Consider the following 19,169-nt stretch of genomic DNA (forward strand, 5'->3'; position numbering starts at 1 on the left):
ACCAGCTCCCAAGCAGCCTCTGCCTTCCCCTTGGCTTTTTCCTGCCCGGCCCTGGCAGACAAAACGTTGTGCTGAGCTGCAGACACCCAACTTTGTTGGGCTCAAACTGCATGAAAACAGCTCTGGTGGTTTCTGGACAGGTGATAAAGTGGGGAGAAAAAAACCAGGCAGGCTGGCCAGAGCTTCCACCTCCTGTCAGAAACCTTAAAATAGAAGCCTGTCTAAATAGGGCATGAATAGGGTGCTGTATGGTAACCTGGTACCAAATTGCAGGATCTATATATAGAGGAAGATTAATAGGTCAGGACTAATCAGAGATACAAACACAGCCAGGAGCTGTTCACACGTGGGGAGGGAAGTTCAGGATGCTGTGGCACCTGGTGATGCTGCTTTATGTCCCTGCCCCAAGATCTGCCCCTGCACCTGCAGCAGGTAAGCAGAGGGCAGGGCTGGTTTCCCCCAGCCTGGGTGCAGCATCCTCTGGTTTTTGGGGTACTCCTCTTTGGTTTGATTTTTTTCTCAGGTTCTCTGTGTGACGGTGCTGTCAGGCACCAAAAGCAGAGAAAAAACCAAACAGCAAACCAACTCTTAGGTTGGGAGCTCTCTTCTCCAGCTTTAAGGACAAATAACGGAGCAGCCCTTGTGCTGTACACGTGTGGGAAGCCAGCGGCGTGCTCGGCACAGGGAAGTCAGTGCAGTTCTCCCTCCTCTTCTTCTCGGGTAGGAGGGCACAGTCCCCGCTCAGAAACAAGAAAAAACCAAGGAATTTGCCCCGAGTCAGGCAGCTGCAGGGCTGGGCTGGACACCCTCTTCCCCCCAAAGGCTGCTGAGAGCCCCGGTGCCTCTGCACCGACCCCGAGCCGTGGCAGATAGTGGCTGAGATTGACTCTCACTCCCAGGGAAGTTCAGTGACTGTGAAATTAGTAAATTACACAGGCCCACAGAACTTAGAAAAACAATATAATCCTGGGGGTACTGAAATAATTAATTTGCTAATCAACTACACCTTGCTTTTTTTTGCTTTTTTTTTGCTTTGCTTTTTTTTTTTTTTTTTTAATTTGCAAATAGCACCCTGGTTTGTTTCCCCGTTTCAGCCACCTCTAGCAGAGCATTAATTCGGGCAGCAATGCTGAAGGGACCCGGGGGGCTGCAGGGCACTGGGGAGAAGCTTCCTCAGCATTGTCGTGAGCCCAGGAAGAGCTGGGAGATGCTTTGGAGGGGAGGGAATATCCTCTGGATCCAGCCACCAACTTGCAAGGGAAGAGCCGGAGCTGCCGAGTTCCTGCAGATGTTTTGTGCTGGTTTGTCTCCTGGTTGTTTGCTTTAAATCATTTCAAACGCAGGGGCTGTCAGACAAGACAATTAACATGGGGAAGGGGGAAAGTATTACCATCCATTATTTGCCATAACATGAATTTAAGCCGGGAAGTCAAATGATAAAATATGTGGTGAAAAGTGGTGGTGGTGGGAGTGCCTACATGAGTAATAGCCTTGGGCTTCCGAGCCTTGAACTTAGCGTGCTAAGTAAATCCCCGAGGTCAAAAAGTATGAAAATTGTTGCAGCTTGGGGAGATATATTTTAACTTTACACAAGGTCCTCGCAAAGCCTCCGCCGGGGCTCGGCGGGGAGGCAGATGCGGAGCTGCGGAGGCAGCCGGGGGGCTTAACAGCGACAGGCGGGGGCTGGGGACTCGGGTTCTTGGGGGAAAACGAACAAACAAACGAAAAAAACAAATAAAAAAAAACACCCAACAAATTATACTCCGGTGGGGAGCGCTGGGTGCGCACCGGCGGGACGAGCCCGGAGCGGCTCCGGTGGCTTCCCCAGCACCGCGGGGAGAAGCGATCGGCCCAGCCGCTGTGACCCCCCCCCCCGGAACAGCCCCAAACCACCCTCACCCACCCTCACCCACCCACCCTCACCCCCTCACCCACCCTCACCCACCCCAGCCGGGCCGGGGGGCTGCGCTCCGCTCCGCCGCGCTCCAACTCTTCCCCTTTAAAACTCTGTCTCCCAATCGAGCTGACCAGGCGGCTGGATTTATGGAGAGAGATGTTTTAGCAGAAATCCCCCCGAGTCTCCCATCAGCCCTAAATCCCCAGCCTGCTCTCCCTGGGAGACCTCCTGACACAGAGCATGCCAAAACAGCTTCGTTTTGCCTATGCATTAGCAATCTATTTTACCTTTTTGACATCTCTCACACATAAAACCGTAAGAGAGAAATAAAATATCTGTCTCTGGGCGAAAATAAAGCTTTGCCTCCCTCCTGATCTATAGGATATAAAATAAAGCCATGGCTTTGATAGTGGCTTTTCCTTATACTGGAGTTGCTTTTGCACACACGGAGACAATGAAGATGGATGAGCCGGGATCGGTGCATCCTCCTGGGGTTTGGTTCACCCTCTTTTTTTATAGTCTTCCCCCGCCCCCTCCACCTCTTTACTTTTCTTTCTTTTTCTCTTTTATTCGTCTTTTATCTGTCCTTTCTCTCTTTAGCAACGTGAAGAAACCCCTTCAGCTCTCATACCCCCTCCGGGGTCCCCCCGCTGGGTTCCCCCTGCCTGCTCTGGGCCCGGCCCGACCCCCAGCCCTCTGAGGAGAGGGTCCCGGGGGGGTTCTGTCCCACCTCCCTGACCCCCCGACTCCTTCCCGGGTATTTTCCCGTCTCCGCCCGCCGCTCATAGAGAAATACAAAAACCTGGGATTTGTAATTATTTATTAACTATATTTCCCATAAACAATGCATGAGCTTGGAGTGTAAGCGACAACATTTAGCGACGTGGAAGGCAATCCGAGGGGAGGGGGGGGCTAATCAAAAGGGAGGAGGGGGCAGAAAAATAAATAAGAAAAGGAAAAGGCGAGCGGAGCCAGGAGGGGGACGGTGCGGGACCGCCCGTGTTTACCCTCAGCATCGACCCGAGTGTGTCAGGAAAAACTGGGACCCTCTCATATATCATTTAAAGATTTTTATTTTGGTTTTTTGTTTTTTTTCCCCCAAAAGCTCCTTATAAAACAAACCCGGCACGGATGCTGCCCAGCAGCGGGTTTATTGCGTGGGGGGATTGTTCTACCGTCTTCATTTCATTCTCAACTTCAATATTTGTTTAGTGCATATAGATATATTATTATTATTTTTAAGCAGGCGGAGGAGCTCTTCCTGCGGGGAAAATTTCGGGGAGAGGTGGGGGAAGAAGGTGTGACATTTACCCTCTTCCAGGGGCTGTCCTCCCGCAAGCGGTGACCGGGACGCCGGGGACCGGAGTGGTCAGCGCTTGCGGGAGGATGCGGGAGGGGTCGGAGCGTGGGCTCGGCGCTGTCTCCCCCCTCGTCGGGGATGCTACTGGGCACGGAGATGCCTGGGATCGGGGAATCGTCTCCTCCGGTCTCTGAAAACCCGGTAACATCCCCGATCCCGGGCGCCGTCGTTGTGAAACGTTGCGAAGAAGGGAAAAATTAAATTTAAAAAGAATAAACTAAAATTTAAAAGGCTAAGCTCGGTGCTGCCGGGGGACCGACACGGTAGAAAAAGTGCCCAGCTGGGTGGGAAGTTTCTTTCTTGGTTTGGCTCGGGAGGGCGGCTGGAGCGCGGCCGGTAGCACCGGGAGGAGAGGGCTCCGGTGCTCGTACAGCACGAGTGCCCCGGAAAGGAGAGAGAAATCCCATTACCGAGCGCAGCGGTGTAGAAAGGCTGATGATAAACCGGGTGATGTTTAACTAAAAAGAGGGGAACGACACCAATGAAATGCAAATTCCAACTCGCCTGGCAGAGACTTTTTTTCTTTCCTTCTTCTGAATTAGATCTAAAATAATTTGATTTTAATTTTTTTTTCTTTTAATTTCCCCCTTTTCCAAACCCGGCTTCCTCGGCTCTGAAACACGCCGGCCTGCTTTTCCCGATCCACGGGTGGGATCGGCCCCGCCGCTGGGTCTGGGAGCTTGGCCCCGGCCGAATGGACCTGGGCGAATTACAAAATACAATGAAAAGCAACCAAAACTAAAACCCCAGAACCTCAACAACCCAGACGCACTGCTCTGGGGCTCGGAGAGGGGGATTTCCCCCCGCTCTCCTCAGGCTCGTCGGCCCCCCCAGTCCGTGGGTGCCCCCCGCCGGGACACGCGGGGCAGAAGATCCCCGTGGGGGTTCGGACTGCGCCAGTTTTTTTGGGGGGGAGCCTTCTGGAAGCAGAGGAGGCATTTTCCCCTCTCACTGGGTTTCCTCGAGAGGAGGGATAGGCGAGGAGGACCCGGGATACCCCACGGTCCCCACCTCCCGGGGGAGCTCCGTGCCGCTGCTTGTCCGATGCGGGGCTTGGGCGGCTTTGCGTGTCCCGGGGCAGGGAGCCCCGCCGGGAAACCCTCGAACCGTGGGGTTCGGCGGGTACCGACGGGCTCCGTTTCCCCCTCCGCATCCCTGGGTGGGGGACACCCGGCGATCTGTGCCCGTCTCGGCGTCCCCGGGCTCTGCGGGGAGGGAGGGGGCAGGGGACAACCAGATGCTTTCACAAACGCCTGGGAAAGGGGTGGGGGGGAGAAATCGCTGTGAAAAACTGGTGCTTGATGGACGTAAAATGCTCATCTCCTTCCCCTCATTCATCCCCACCAACACATGTCACTTGGGGGCCCGCGGTCAAAGGGAAGCGGTCCCCTCGGTCCCCTGACGGCAGCCCACAGCTGTCGCCTTCCCGGCCGGAGGAGCGGGGCCGCCCGCGCCGCCTCGGCCCCTCCGCCCCGCATGAGAAGCGGCCCATATGCGGGGGGCCCGGGCTGGGGAGGGGGGTGCCGGGGCGAGGAGGGGGTCTATTGATCCCCCCCGCAAGCGGCAAAGCAAACCCAACAGCTGGGCGGGGAGAGCAAGGACGCGGAGCGACGCGGAGAACCCTGCGCGGCCCCGACGGGGCGGGAAACGGCGGCTGCGGGGCACACCTGCAGGAGAGCTGCGGAGCAAATCGCGGGGGCAGCCCCGGGGCTTTTAAACACCCGCAGGAGCAGCGCAACCGCGGGGCAACCCCGCAGATTCTCCCGGCCCGGGCAGGCTCCGCATCCCCCGGCCCGGCAGGCAGCGCCCTGGAACGGAGAGGGTTTTCCTGCCTTCGTTTTCCTTCTTATTTTCAAATTTCTCCCTCCCTTATTCCCCTCTCCCCCGCTTCTCCCCGGGACGAGGAAAACAGCCGTGAAAACGCGGACAGGTGGGTAAGGATGCGGGAGGAGGGGGATGCTGGTGATTTCGAAGGGGTTTCCCCAAACCCCCGCGGCCGCGGAGGGTGCGCACCCCGCCGCGGCCGGCAGCTCTGCCTGCGAGTCACCCTTGGGCAGGCTCGGGCCATTTAATCCGTCGTTTCCCCTCCTAATTCCCCGCCATCGGATCAATCATCCCGCGGGGAAAGTGGAAGCGGGGGCTCTGCCGAGGAGGGGCCCGAGGCCCGGCCCGTGTCTGCCGGGCGGTGACACCTCCCGACGGGCAGCAAAACGAGAAGGAACGAGAAATAGCGGCCCTGCCAAAGTCCCCGGCCACCGGCCGAGCCCCTGGAAGGTAAAAGCAAATGCGGTTTTATTTGCTACAAAAAAAACCAAAACCAACAACCAACAAACTCAACCCAAAAAAGAGTTCAGCAGCGGCGGGCGGTGCCGCTCGGCCCTAGAGGGGCGCCGGTAACGGGATCACCGAAAAGTTCCCGGTTCCTTCTCTCTGCCCGGCCCCCTCGGGCACATCGGAGCTCCCTGGGGGTGGTCCGAGCCCCTCCGCACCTTTCCCCGCCGTTTATGATAGCGAGGGGGAAGACACATCCACACACATTAAACCGGGAATCCGCTTTGACGCCGCTTCCCATCCCGGTGCTCCGGCGGGGGAGGGGGTGGCGGTGTCCCTATACGGGATGTGTCACTCTGTGGGGGTGCCAGACCCCATCGAGTCTCCCAGCTCCCCCACACACACACCGCGAGCACCATCACACCTACCCGCTGCGGCGAGCTCCCGGGCCGTCTGTCGGTCGGTGTGTCTGTCTGTCGGTCGGTGTGTCCGTTTGTCGGTGTGTCCGTCTGTCGGTGTGTCTGTCGGACGGTGTGTCCGTCGGTCGGTCGGTGTGTCCGTCTGTCGGTCGGTCGGTCCCTGCGCGGAGCGGTCTCTATAAAGGGGCGCGGACGCCCCGTCCGGCGGTGGCGGCGGTGGCGGGCGGGAGGCGGCGGGGGTGGAGGTTTGGGGAGGGGGTTGTTGTTGTCGGGGGGTGTGTGTATGGGGGGGTCGTCGTCGTTGTCGCCGGCGATTGGCCGGGTCGGTCGGTGACGTGTGCGCGCGGTGCATAAGGCTGCGGGCTCGAGGCTGCCGGGAACATGCGGAGCGGGCAGCGCGGGACGGCGCGGGCAGCGCGGGCGGCCGCTCTCTGCCCTGCCCGGCCCCGCCACGGCCCGGCACGGCCCTCTCCCTCCCCAACACGGCCCGGCCCGGCACGGCACGGCAGAGGAGGAGGAGGAGGAACAAAAGGGCGGCAGCGGCGGGAGATGCCGGGGACGCGGGAGGCCGCCGCGGGTAGCGCGCAGGGCGGTGCGCGGGGGTAGGTAGGAGCCGGGTGAGACGGTACCGCCGAGACGTCGAGGGAGAGAGAAAGAGAGAGGAGAGAGAAAGAGAGAAAGAGAGAACACGGAGCCAGGAGCTGCGGAGCCCCCCCTTCCCCCCCCCCGCGTAAGGACGGCGGCCCGCTCCGCGGCGCGTAGGGCCATGTCGCCGCGGCAGCAGCCAAAGCCCGTCTGACTGCTGACGGCTCTCCATGTCTCCTTATTTATTTAAGTTTTTTTTATTTTTTTCGTCTTTTGATTTCTCCTTGGGAAAAGCACTTTGACTCCTGACTGCTCTACCTCAGACCTGAGAAAAACTCATCACGCTCGCTTTTTGGCGTTGTGTTGGTTTTTTGTTTTTTTGATTTTTTTTCCTAATTATTATTTTTGATTTTTGTTTATTTTTATGAGCGCCGATCTTTATAGTCATTGTTGTTTTATTGTCACGATTATTATTATTATTATTATTGTTATTATCATTGTTGCTGTGGTTGGTAGCGGCCGGGATTCTGCGGTTGTGTCGAAGCTCTGGTCTCCTTGGGCAGTGGGTGGTTTCTCCTGTGTATCCCTCCTAGGACATTCGAACGACGATTTTTTTTTTCTTCTTCCTTTTCTTTTTCTTCTTCACCTCTCAAAGGCTTTTAAAACAAACGAAAAAAAAAAAGCAGAAAAAAAAAAGCAAACCTACGCCGGTGTTGTCGTCTTTTTTTAAAAAAATTTGTTATTTTTTATTTTATGTTTTTTGCTTGACACCTGGGAAACCACTACCCCCACACTTCCAGAAATAACCAAAGACAATGGTTCACTGTGCGGGCTGCAAAAGGCCAATCTTGGACCGGTTTTTGTTGAATGTACTGGACAGGGCTTGGCATGTGAAGTGTGTTCAGTGCTGTGAATGTAAATGCAATTTGACAGAGAAATGCTTTTCGCGAGAAGGCAAGCTTTACTGCAAAAACGACTTCTTTCGGTAAGTACCGGCCCCTCCTGCTCGGTGCCCTGCATCCATTTGTCATCTCCCTTTTCCCTTGTTTGTTTGGTTTGGTTTGGCCTGGGGTTTTTTGTGTTGTTCCCCCCCGTGGTTCTCTGTGACCTACAAACGCTTCCTCCCTCCCGTTCCCCCTCCCCGAGCACACGCGGAGCCCCCCGACCCCGTTGCTGTTCCTCCGGGTGCTGCTCCGGGGCAGGCCCTGGGAAGGGACCCCCGGACACCCCCGTCGGGGTCCGCAGGGAGAGGCCCGGCCGCTCCCGGTGGCACCGGCTCCCCTTGAGTTCCCCAAAGTTGCTTCCAAACTATCGACCGGCGGGGAGGCCGTCCCGGGCCCGGTGCGGCGGCATTTACCGGGGGTTCGCTGCGGTTCGCTGAGCGGTTCCGTGGGCCCAGCGCATCCCGTCACACCGGGCCGAGGCCGCCGCGGAGGGCAGCGAACCCCCTCCGCAGTACCGACGGGTGATGGAGAGGTGTGCGGGTACCGACACACTCTCGCTGCCGCTTTCCCCGCGGGAACCGGCATCAATCCCGGGCTGGGAGCGGGCCCGTTGTGCTCTGCCCGCCCGGGGCCCCGGTAAAGACCGGGATGGAGCCCGTCCCGCCGCACACCGCAGCGCCCGGTGCTGCCCGGGCCCGGTTACCGGAGCGCCGGTGCGGGTTTGGTTCCCAGCTCCGGTACCGGCGGCTCCTCCGGCCAGCGGGCGGCCTTGACCCATTAATAACGAATAAGAATTTCTGCTTAATGTTCATTAGAATGTCATTAATCAACGTGCCAGGACCCTGAACATCAGGCAGCCCCGGTGGTTAATTCATCCCGCAACCCTGCGCGGTTCGGGTCTTTTTAATGATAATTTAAAATATATAATTTCAGGCATTAGATCGTTAGGAAGGGAGAACGCTCTGGAGGACTGTTTTGTTGTGGTTTTTTACATTTTATTTATTTTGCTTCATGTCTCATGGCCAAGCGGGGCGGGGCGGCCGGAGGTCGCGGTGCGGGGGGTGCTCTTGCCCCCGGGGCCGCTGTCGGTGGGTCTCACGGCTGCTGACCCCCTGCCCGGCCTCTCCCCGCAGGTGTTTCGGGACCAAGTGCGCGGGCTGTGCCCAGGGCATCTCCCCCAGCGACCTGGTCCGCAGGGCGCGGAGCAAAGTGTTTCACTTGAACTGTTTTACGTGTATGATGTGTAACAAGCAACTCTCCACCGGCGAGGAGCTCTACATCATAGACGAAAACAAGTTTGTCTGCAAAGAAGATTACCTAAATAACAGCAATACTGCCAAAGAAAACAGCCTGCATTCAGGTGAGCGAGAGCGGCCGGGCCGGGCCGGGGCGGGGATGCGCTCGGCCCCGGCTCTTCTGCGGTTCCTTCCCCGAGCTGGTCCTTCCGGTCCTTCTGCCTTCTGCCTTTTCCCTGCTCCCTTCTGCCTTCTCCCTTCTCTCCCACCTCCCTCCTCCTGTCTCTCCGTTCTCTCCCGTCCCTTCTCCCTTCTCTCTCTTCTCCCTTCTCCCTTCTCTCCCGTCTCTCCCGTCCCTCCACCCCTCTCTCCCGGCTCCCTTCTCCTCTCCTTCCCCTCCTCTCCCCGTCGCCGTTTCCCCCGGGCTTACCGTGACCTGCTTCCCTCTCCTCTCGCCCAGCCACCACCGGCAGTGATCCCAGCCTGTCCCCCGACTCCCAAGACCCCTCCCAGGACGACGCCAAGGACTCGGAAAGCGCCAACGTCTCCGACAAGGAAACGGGAAGCAACGAAAACGACGACCAGAACCTGGGGGCCAAGAGGCGGGGACCCCGCACCACCATCAAAGCCAAACAGCTAGAGACTCTGAAAGCCGCCTTCGCGGCCACCCCCAAACCCACCCGGCACATCAGGGAGCAGCTGGCCCAGGAGACCGGCCTCAACATGCGGGTCATCCAGGTACCGACGGCCCCCGGGGGGACCTCTGCTGCTCCGGGGGATGCGGGGAGGGGAGGGGGGCTGAGCCCCGCACTTCAGGGCCGGGACAAGTCCCGCCGGTGGTTTAAATCGTTTTGAGCGCCCGATCCCTTCCTCTCCCGCATCGCGGGTCAGCCGGCGGCGGCAGAGCTGCCGGTTGCTTTTAGAAACAGTCCTAAAGAAGCTGTAAATGGCATCGAAATTAATAAGCATAAATGTGAGGGGTTAATGGATAAATAAGAATGACAATGCGCTGGAATTATTAAAAGGTTTATAAACCCGCAGCGCTGGGGGTAATGGGGGGTTAAAGGACCATTAAAGACGAGGTTAGATTGGAGAGTCTCAGTGTGAGGGTAATTAGGAGTAATCTTGTCAGGGTAATAAGAATTAACTCAATCATTCTTGACCTGCAACCGCCGAGCTGCGGGCGGCGGGGAGCGCCCGGTCCCGTTTGGAACGGGAGCAACGGGAACGGGGCCGGGCGGAGGAGACCGGGAGGGGGGAGATTGTCCGCGGCGGGACCGGGGCTGCCGGAAGCGGGATCCCCCGTGGTCGGGGCTGCTCTGACCGGTACCTCTCCCCGCCGCCTGCCCAGGTCTGGTTCCAGAACCGGCGCTCCAAGGAGCGGAGGATGAAGCAGCTGAGCGCGCTGGGAGCCCGCCGGCACGCCTTCTTCCGCAGCCCGCGTAGGATGCGCCCGCTGGTGGACCGCCTGGAGCCCGGCGAGCTCATCCCCAACGGGCCCTTCTCCTTCTACGGAGGTGGGTAACGCGCTTCCCCTTCCCGCTCCCCGCCTTGGGGTGCACGCACCCCCCGCCCGCTCCCTGCGTTCGGCACCGACCAGCGCTGCCCGTTGTACCGGAGCTATTTCCCCCCAACACCGGGGCCAGCTACCCCCGCACATACCGGTGCCGTCCATCTCCCTCCTCCCCGGGGCTGTGGTCGGGTTTTCTCGCCCCTCGGAGCCCGCGGGGCCGGTTCTTGACTGTCCCCGGGATGCCGCTGCCGAGCCGGGAGCGTTTTTGCAGCCCTCGCTGTTTGGTTTGGGTGGTTCCTCCCGGGCTTCGCTGGAAGGGTATCCCCGGGAATCGGCCAAGCCTTTGGCACGTTTCCCCCTTGGGTTCAGCGAGCTCCGGGTGACATTTGGTGGCACCCAGGTGACATTTGGAGGCACCGCCGTGTATTTTCCAAGCTGGTCGCTTTGCCTGGTGTGTGACCTTCCTGCTGTCTCTCCTTGCCCGCCAGATTATCAGAGCGAGTATTACGGCCCTGGAAGCAATTACGATTTCTTCCCACAAGGACCTCCCTCATCTCAAGCGCAGACCCCCGTGGATCTCCCGTTCGTGCCCTCCTCGGGGCCGTCAGGCACCCCCCTGGGGGCCCTGGATCACCCCCTGCCCGGACATCACCCCTCCAGTGAGGCTCAGCGCTTCACTGACATCATGTCACACCCCCCAGGAGACTCGCCCAGCCCCGAACCCAACCTGCCCGGGTCCTTGCACTCCATGTCCGCAGAAGTTTTTGGTCCCAGTCCTCCGTTTTCATCGATATCGGTCAACGGTGGTGCTAACTATGGCAATCACTTGTCCCACCCTCCAGAAATGAACGAAGCAGCTGTGTGGTAGCTTTAAAACAAACTGGGTCTTAAGTAAGTTGATGATCATCTAATCTGCTTATTTGTTATGGTGTACAGAAATGAATTAAATATAACATCTCTCCTGCCCTAAGACAATATTACCTTGGGAATGAACTGAATCCAAGGCTCTCCAAGGCAAGCTTTGCTCTAGACCAGGACAATCTTCCTGTTACAGTTGTGTCAAACAAGCAAGGGGACTTTTTTTGTACCATTGACAAAGAAACTGGTGAAGCTGTACAGTAAAGTGCTGCCATACCCTAGGATGGCGTAAGTGTGATTACCCTGTTGGATGTCATCCTAAGAGCCACAATCCTTAGAAACTTCTCATTTAAAAAAACAAAACAAAAAAAAAAAAAAATTAATAATTGAATGAAGGAAAGGTCAAAGAAAAGGGGAAAAAAAAAAAAAAGCTTCAAGAACTCTAGCGTTCCTGGTTAAGGATGGTTCTGGCATTCTGAATTTGTTTGTTAATTTTTTTGTCTCTCAGAAAGTTCGACAACACAAGAAACTCTTTTTAGCTTCAGCCATTTCAGCCTGCTGACTACCAGGTGGGACAACTTTCTTTTTTCCTTTTTTTTTTTCCTTTTTTTTAATTTTAAATTTTGTTTTCCAAAATAGCAAATCCTAAATGTTAAGCCCTCAGCACCAACTCTTCTACCTTCACAAAGCTACTTGTACAAAACCTCCTCATCCTAGCAAAGGTCACCTCCCAGACCTCTAACGAAAATGACTTGAAAAAAGCAAACAAACAAAAAGTATTCTACCTTCACAGAGAGAGAAAAGCTAAACAAAAAGACTCTATTGAACTAAAAACAGTCAACTGTTTACGTCTAATGTTAAATTCAGGAGTTCAATGTTTTACTAATAAATCCTGTTTTAGAACCTCTTGTTCAAAAGCAAAATATTTTGAGCAACCAACCAAAATAGTTCCTTTTCTTTTCTGTAGATGTTATAACAGATTGCAGGGCTTGTGGTTCACTGTGCTAGTTTGTAAAAGGTGTTGTTTACAGAAGGCAAAGAAAAAAAAAAAACCCACAAAACCCAGACAGTTGCCAAATAAAGTAAATATATAGCACAAATACTGTAAGGTGCTTTGCACCAGCAACCCGAGAAGGTGTTTAAAAAAGTGTTACAAGGTTAAAAAAGAAACAAACAAGCAAACATCTTTGCTAATTTTTAGTCCTGTTGAACATTCATGGAATTGTTAATATGACTTATATAGACCCACACAGGTTTTATTTTTGTGTCTTTAAAATAAAAGTCCAAAATATTTAAATTTTATGGTCAAATATGCAGTCAACAGCTGCTACTTTTTTCTTTATATATTAAATTTCTCATATGTCTTTTATTGTTCTATTAAACCTAAGCTTGTGTGACCTCCAGTGCATATTAGACCATTCACTGTATGAAAGAAAACATGTTGGATAAAATTTGTGCGTTTTTAATAAAATTAGAAAATCTGATGTTTAGATAACTCGTGTTTCATTTGATGTTTTAAGCAATTTTAAAATGGATTCTCTTGAGTAAAATAGCCCTGAGAAAGACTGATCCACTCTGGTGATAATCCTGTCCAGCTCTTCTGCTCTGGAGGGAGCCTGAGCCCTGGTGTGGGTGCAGCGAGCGGCAGCTCCCGCCTCCTCCCAGCCACAGAACCTTGTGTTATTGTGTGCCAGGAAATCCCAACATTGGAACCGACTCAAATTGTTAAATGTACAGAGCTCTTCTTGGTCTGTGCTAAATCAGATTCAGAATGCTTATTTTATGCATAAAGGAAAATGTATTGTAAGTGTAAAACACATGCAAGGATGATCCTGTCATTTTTTTTTTTTTTACTTAAATTAATTCTCCAAAGGTGATTTCTCCTTTTTTTTTTTTTTGTTTTGTTTTTTTGTTTTCCCTAACTGAATGCTTTTCAACACAGCATAACCTCAATGTCATAGAAATAATTTGAATCTTTTTTTTAGAGCTGCTACCAAGTCAATTGTTTCATAGCCTGTGGTGTAGCTGGAGTTCTCTGAAGGGCAGCGGGGGAAATATTTTACTGTGCACTAGATACCTACTCATTTTCTTGGAGAAAAATGAAAGAAAACAAACAAAAAAAATTATTCCAGAACCTTGTGAAATGGCAGATTTAATGTTTTAATTATAAATGGTTGCAGAAACCCAAATATTCAGGTCTTCAAAAGGAAAAGTCTGACTGCTGCCGAGAGGACTTTGAGCTGTGTCAGAGCAGAGAACTGGGGTCGGTTCCGAACGTCTCTGGTTTAAATGTTTTCCTCCTGCTGAGCTAATAGAATGGGATGAGCTGTAATTGCATATTTTCCTCTGTCTCTCAACTGCTCCTGACTCTGGCTTCTTTATTTATTTTACATAGATGCAGAAGTTGACGCTGAACCACAGACATCCCCAGTGATTCAGTTAGTTTTCTCTGTGGACTGAGGGGGAAAAACAAATTATCAAAATGCTTTAAAGTTGTGTGATTTGTAATTTTCAATGATGATTTTTTCATTTTGTTCCCAGCCTAGTTTCTGTGCCCAGCAGAGGGGCCACCTAGATGAAGCAATAGTTCACTTTAAACACAAAATGTCTTATATGAGAATATAAAGATTAAAAAGGATCTGTTAGTGTTTCTAAAAAAATTCATGCTTTATTAAATACGGGGGAGATTTCTTAAAATCCTGGGCTCTGTGTCTAACTCATTTGTCTTTTGTATTGGTGCCATGTTTTGTTGCCTGGTTTGCATTTATATACGTGAAGTAATGGGTGATTATTTAGCACAAACTTTTAGGTAGCTGGGTGAGCACTGTTGATAAATATTGCTGCTTGCACTGCTGCTCTGTGAATCAATTCTTTGACATGAGAATTTCACCAAATCAGCTTATTTTGTACAAAATGTGTCTGCCAAGCGCATTTTATTCTTTTATTTATCTTTTTTTTTTTTTTTTTCTTTATTTTTTTCCCCTCCCCTTTTGGTAACGAAGTGTTTATCCAACTTGTTCCCTGTTCATTTAGGCAGTGAAGTGATGCTGTCCAGGTTAGGTCAGTGGTTTATAGAAGGCAGGGAGCAGAACCTGTATTTTTTCACTGCTCCCATCTCTTGTAGGGGTTTTGCCCATCTTCAGGAGGAGCCCAGGAGCCGTTCCCATGCTCAGGGCTCAGCGGGTCCTTCCCTGCAGCCCAGGATCCGTTCCGGAGGCCCCCAGCACTTTGCAGATTTGAATTCTGAGCTCTCCAGAGCGAGCTGGGTGTTTCTGAAGACCCTAATCCAGCAACAATTGCACAGTCAAAACTCCTTTTGAAATCATTGTCACGTCGGGTTCTTGTAAGTCCTTGTTTACAAGAGCATTTCCATTGACTTCAGCGGCGTTCCTGGGGTGAAGAGAGGGCTGTGGGAGAAGGGCCTGGAAAGCTACTGCTGCTTGGCTGGATTTGACATCTTCCTCTTCTTCTTTATTTTTTTTGAACCTCAGGACCATGGCCACGCCGCGTGCATCTGCAGGGGTGTGTGGTGTAGTTTGGAAAGGGGGTTTGGGGTTGTGGGTTGTTTTTTTTAAGATGTAATGACTCTCTTTTGATCTTTCCTTCCTTGACTGCTGCTGGTTCCAGTGACTTTCTCCTGGTTCGTGTGTCCCAGCAGGAGCTGCAGCCTCTGGTGATGTGAAACCTCCCCTGGCACCCATGGCCGTGGGCAGGGTGAGCAGTGGGTGCCCTCCCAGCAGGGACCAGCGAGCTCCGGGTGTAACGGTGCAAGGATGAGGACTTGTGCAAGCCCCCCGTGTCCCCACTGAGCAGGAGGAAGGTCCAAGGCAAACACTGTAAGTATAACTCCTGAGCTGAAGGAGATGTTTTGAAGGCTGATCAAAGTGGTTTTTAAATACCGGGAGTTTCCAGTGCCCCAACAGCTCTGCTTTTGGCCCAAAATGCTGGTGTCCCCTGTCCCCCTGCACTGTCCCCGTGTGTTGCTCTCCCCACCCTTCTCCTCCACCCTGGTTGCTCACTCAGGCCAAGATCTGTATCCCAGGAGTAAGAATAGACCTGAATTGCAATTGGTAGGCAAATGGTGTCTATTGTTTTAATATAGGTGTGTGCACCCAGGTACAAGATACAAATATATAAATGTCATTTTTACATATCACTGGCAAGTCACAGATTTTGGGCATCCTTGGAAGTTGCAGATCTTGCAGTGTCTTCTCAGGAATGGTTCCTTTTGCCTAGATTTTTTTCCCCTCAACAAAAGTGTTGTATTTAACTTTGCATGTTCCATATAAGCATTTGCAGCCTCTTTTACTTCCCTTAATAGGTAAATTCAGAAATATTAAGATTAAACAGCTGAAATGTATCTTTAAATGTGGTTGATGATGCTGAGCTGGGAACAGGGAATTGTGATGCTGGAGCAGGTTCTGGAAGGTGTTTTCTTTGTGTCTTCCGTGGCTTTGGGGTGCTCAGCATTCCTCAGGCCAACAAAATATCCATTAAATTATAAATTAAATGAACGGGACCACTGTAAATATATTTTGTTTATAAGTCCTCCTGGGATTGCCATCTTCTGTTCCTCTGTCAATACTCTTGGTGGTGCTTTTAACTCTGGAGCACGGGGTGATGCTCAGGATGTGGAATTTGTTGTTGTCTGGAGAGTTTTCCATTCATTAAATGCAGAGACCAGGGAGTCAAGGTGGCTTTACAGTGAGGTGACCTTCAGCTGCTCAGCCCTCTGTGCCCGGGGTGAACTGCTCCTAGGGCACCACCTGAGCTCCCTGGGAGCTGCCACCTGGGACCCCTGACCCCGGGGGTGGCAGGGGGGGTCTGGGAGGCTGGGCATCCTCCAGCCCCACACGAGGCTCCTGGGGTCGGGCACTGCTGCTGTCCCCTCGCTCTGTCACAGCCTGCTGCAAACCCAGGGCCAGCTCCGTGCTGATGGCATTTGGTTCACTGTTTCAGGAGCGTTTTTGGTAACTGTGAGAATTAGATTTATTTTTTTTTTCCCCCCCTGGATTGGTTTTCTAAAGGCAGAAGTGGTATTAGAGCCTTTAGAGAGGCTGCTGGCATCTCCCGTGGCTTGGGGTGACGCCCGAGGCTCACGGGACAGGTCTGGTGTGATTCTGTGGAATGGTCCCTGTGTGGCACGGGAATTGCCATGCAGCATGGATAAACATGAGCTGGAAAACACTCCCCTGGCATCCAGAGAGCAGGAGGCAGAGGCAGGGTGAGGTGTGGTGGGGATTAGTGCCTGGTGGCACGGGCTCAGTGAGCGGCTCTGTGCTGGCCAGGGCTGATTTTATGGCTGAAAAATAGATTAGTTTTTTTTCTTGCTTTGTCTAAAAAAGGTTTTCTTCTAGTTTTTAAATCTCTGGGTGACCGTTAGAATTGTTATCTGCTGGAAGCATCTTTGGGCTGGGCATCTCTTCAGGCACATCGTATTAATTGTATTTTTAGCTGCGAGAGCAATTAAAGGTTGATTAAATTCATAAAACAGTTGTGTTTTCTGCACGAGTGATGGGTCAGGAATATCAGAAATACTCATGTAAATAAAAAAGATGGAGGTAAAAACAGTAATAAATATTTATAAGGAATGTGGCTTTTAATGTACATAATCTAAATTCCCCGTTAAGTAGTTTGTTTTAGTGCGTGGGTTTTATGTGTGCTCCTTCCTGCTTCAAATGTTCTGGGCTTTTTTCTCTTTTTTTTTTTTTTCCCTCTTTTTCACTTGCCTTGCTGATTTTAAGAGGAGATCTTAACATGAAATAGTGAAAGTGAAAAAGGCCAGCTTGGAAAATCCCATTTGCCAGCCAAAGTGTTGGAAAGATAAGCTCAGCCCCAGCTCGCTGCTGTTTTGGGGTAGCCTGGGGTCCTCCTTGTGTGGGTCACATCCTTATATTGCAATCCAATTAAATCCAGCTGAGGAGACTCTGGACTCCTGTGGCTGTTCCTGGGAAGCCCTGGCAGATGGGTGCCTGGGTGGCTCCATCCCCCAGACTTGGTGCTGCCTTTAGAATGCTTAAGTAAAGAAATGCTCTGAAAAAACGGGTCCATAGCAATAGCCTGCAGGTGTGCAGACACACAAGGGTGACACAGTCCCTGCCAAAGCCACCATCTAGTCTGACAATTTCCTAAAAGGTGCTGAGCTCCACAAATACAGAGGAGCAAAAGGAGCTGAGTGTGAGCAATGAAAAATGAAAAATGCTTTATTCCTTTTTTTTTTTTCTTTTTTTTTCTTTTTTTTTTTTTGTAGCAGTCTATTCCCAAGTCACTTGTTTATCTGTTCTGTGTTTAGGGTGTTATTTCCATTTTGGCAAATGAGCATGTAAATAAAAAGTAAAATTAAGAGGCAAAAATGCCATAGAAATTATGTCAGTGAGTTTGATGGCTTCTGCTTCCAGTTTATAAACAGCAGAGGGTTTTACAGAACGTACTGTGATGCATAAAAAGGCTTTCATGATTGTCTTAAATTAAAATGTATTGATATAATTTTTGTACAAATATTCCCCTGCATGATTATGAGTCCAAGCCACAGCAGCGTGGTTTGAGGGCATGTGAACCAGAAATTAAAACCCAGCCTGAGAGTCTGATTTAATTACCCGGCTAAGTGGAAGGCCAAAGAGAGAGAATAAACAGTGAGGAGGGAGAGACTCTGCTGGTGAAATATTTTAACAACCCATGACTTCCATACACTGCATTTTCTGGCTGGTGTTGGTTGATGTTGACTGAATCTCCTTATCAAAAACAGTTTGGTTTGCACACAGACAAGTGAGGGGCACAGGAGAGAAGAAATGGGTCTCTAAGCCCTGTCAGAGGAACTCAAGTTTCCAGCTGTACACAGGTGAATTTTAATGCATTGCTGGCTTTGGGTTTGCACTGAGTGATTTTCCCTTTTAGTCTCTGTGGGTGAAATCCTGATCTCACTGCCCCGAGTGGCAACAATGCTGTTGACTTCAAGAAGCCCATATTTTACTCCAAAGGACTAATGCAACTTGCTGTGCATTTTTATTAATTATATTTGGTATGTTTTATTTAACCACCATTAAAAGCTTCTCTCTGATTATTAACAGGGCCATTTTTTATTTGTTAGGTTACAGAACAGCCCTTTTTCACTCTGTTAGGGTGCAGAGCTTTGGAAATGCAATTCTGCAGGGGGGTCTTGACACTAATTCTTTGGGTAGGTGAGTGGTTACTTACTGCTGAGTAACTTGTTCAGGTAAGCACTTCTTTCTGCTATTTCATTTTCTATAGATTTATTTCTCCAGGCTCCTCCCTTGGTTCCTAGTGGCACCTTTTCCTCAGGAAACAAAAATCTACAAACTCAGAGGAAGAAAAATCTGGGAGGAAAGGCAGGGGAGAAACACTGAACACATCATCTGCTTCAGAAGCTTCATTTTTATACACCCCACGTTTTAGGGAAATAATAAAATGGGAAATGAGCAGTGCTGGAGCAGCAGCAGCCCCCCGGCACAGACCACAGAGCATTACAGCTGTCAGGCCCTGCTAAAACAAACACAAACCACAAAATAAAGTTGCAATAGGAACGCTCGGCAGCTCCAGGGCTTCGGTTTGGGGTGAAAATGTGCGTTTTCAGCAAACATCGGGGTTTCTATGGACACTGAACTCCGCGGTGTCTCCGCAGTGTGTGGCACCGTGCGGGTTTATGGGGGGGGTCTGAGAGGGGGCTCAGATGTTTGGGGGTCTCTCTGTCGCCTCCATCCCCGGTGCCCCCCGGGTCCCTCCCGAGCGGTGCCGCCGCGGAGCTGCTGCCGGCGGTGCCGATGCGCGATATTCCTCTGCCCTCTGTAGGAGAGCCGTCTGCCTGCACCTGGGCCCGCTTCCCGGGAACAGATCCGGGCTGGATTCATTCCTACAGCACCTCAAGAAGGGTCAGGAACTGGGGAAGAGTTTTGTGTGGACGGGGAGGGGATGAAGGAGCTGCCTGCAGGGGTTGGCTCCGAGCTCGGGCCCGAGCTGGTACCCAACTTGAGTTTGCAGCTTGGTGCTGGCCCCTTCCCAGGAGGAATCCCGAGGCTGGCTGTGGAAAACCAGAATCCTGGGGTCCAGGCTGACCCCCTGCAGCTGCTCAT

The 19,169-nt window shown here is 52.0% G+C and overlaps 1 protein-coding gene across 1 annotated transcript; it reads left to right on the top strand.

Annotated features, from left to right (window-relative positions):
• Positions 1-7,218: 7,218 nt before the first annotated feature.
• On the top strand, positions 7,219-11,220 carry LHX1 (LIM homeobox 1). Its single transcript, XM_008491255.2, has 5 exons — positions 7,219-7,517; positions 8,610-8,836; positions 9,172-9,449; positions 10,063-10,228; positions 10,713-11,220. The coding sequence occupies exons 1-5, from the start codon at positions 7,348-7,350 to the stop codon at positions 11,090-11,092; spliced, it is 1,221 nt and encodes a 406-aa protein (XP_008489477.1). The 5' UTR covers positions 7,219-7,347; the 3' UTR covers positions 11,093-11,220.
• Positions 11,221-19,169: the final 7,949 nt, after the last annotated feature.

The sequence above is a fragment of the Calypte anna genome, chromosome 19 (genome assembly GCF_003957555.1).
Source record: "Calypte anna isolate BGI_N300 chromosome 19, bCalAnn1_v1.p, whole genome shotgun sequence".
In the NCBI taxonomy this organism is placed as follows: domain Eukaryota; kingdom Metazoa; phylum Chordata; class Aves; order Apodiformes; family Trochilidae; genus Calypte; species Calypte anna.

What these genes read in the sequence shown, in the direction of transcription:
- LHX1 (XM_008491255.2), top strand. Translation starts at nt 7,348, where the DNA reads ATGGTTCACTGTGCGGGCTGCAAAAGGCCAATCTTGGACCGGTTTTTG. An exon ending in TCAACATGCGGGTCATCCAG is followed by an intron (nt 9,450 to 10,062) that starts GTACCGACGGCC and finishes CCGCCTGCCCAG; the next exon opens with GTCTGGTTCCAGAACCGGCG. An exon ending in GCCCTTCTCCTTCTACGGAG is followed by an intron (nt 10,229 to 10,712) that starts GTGGGTAACGCG and finishes CTTGCCCGCCAG; the next exon opens with ATTATCAGAGCGAGTATTAC.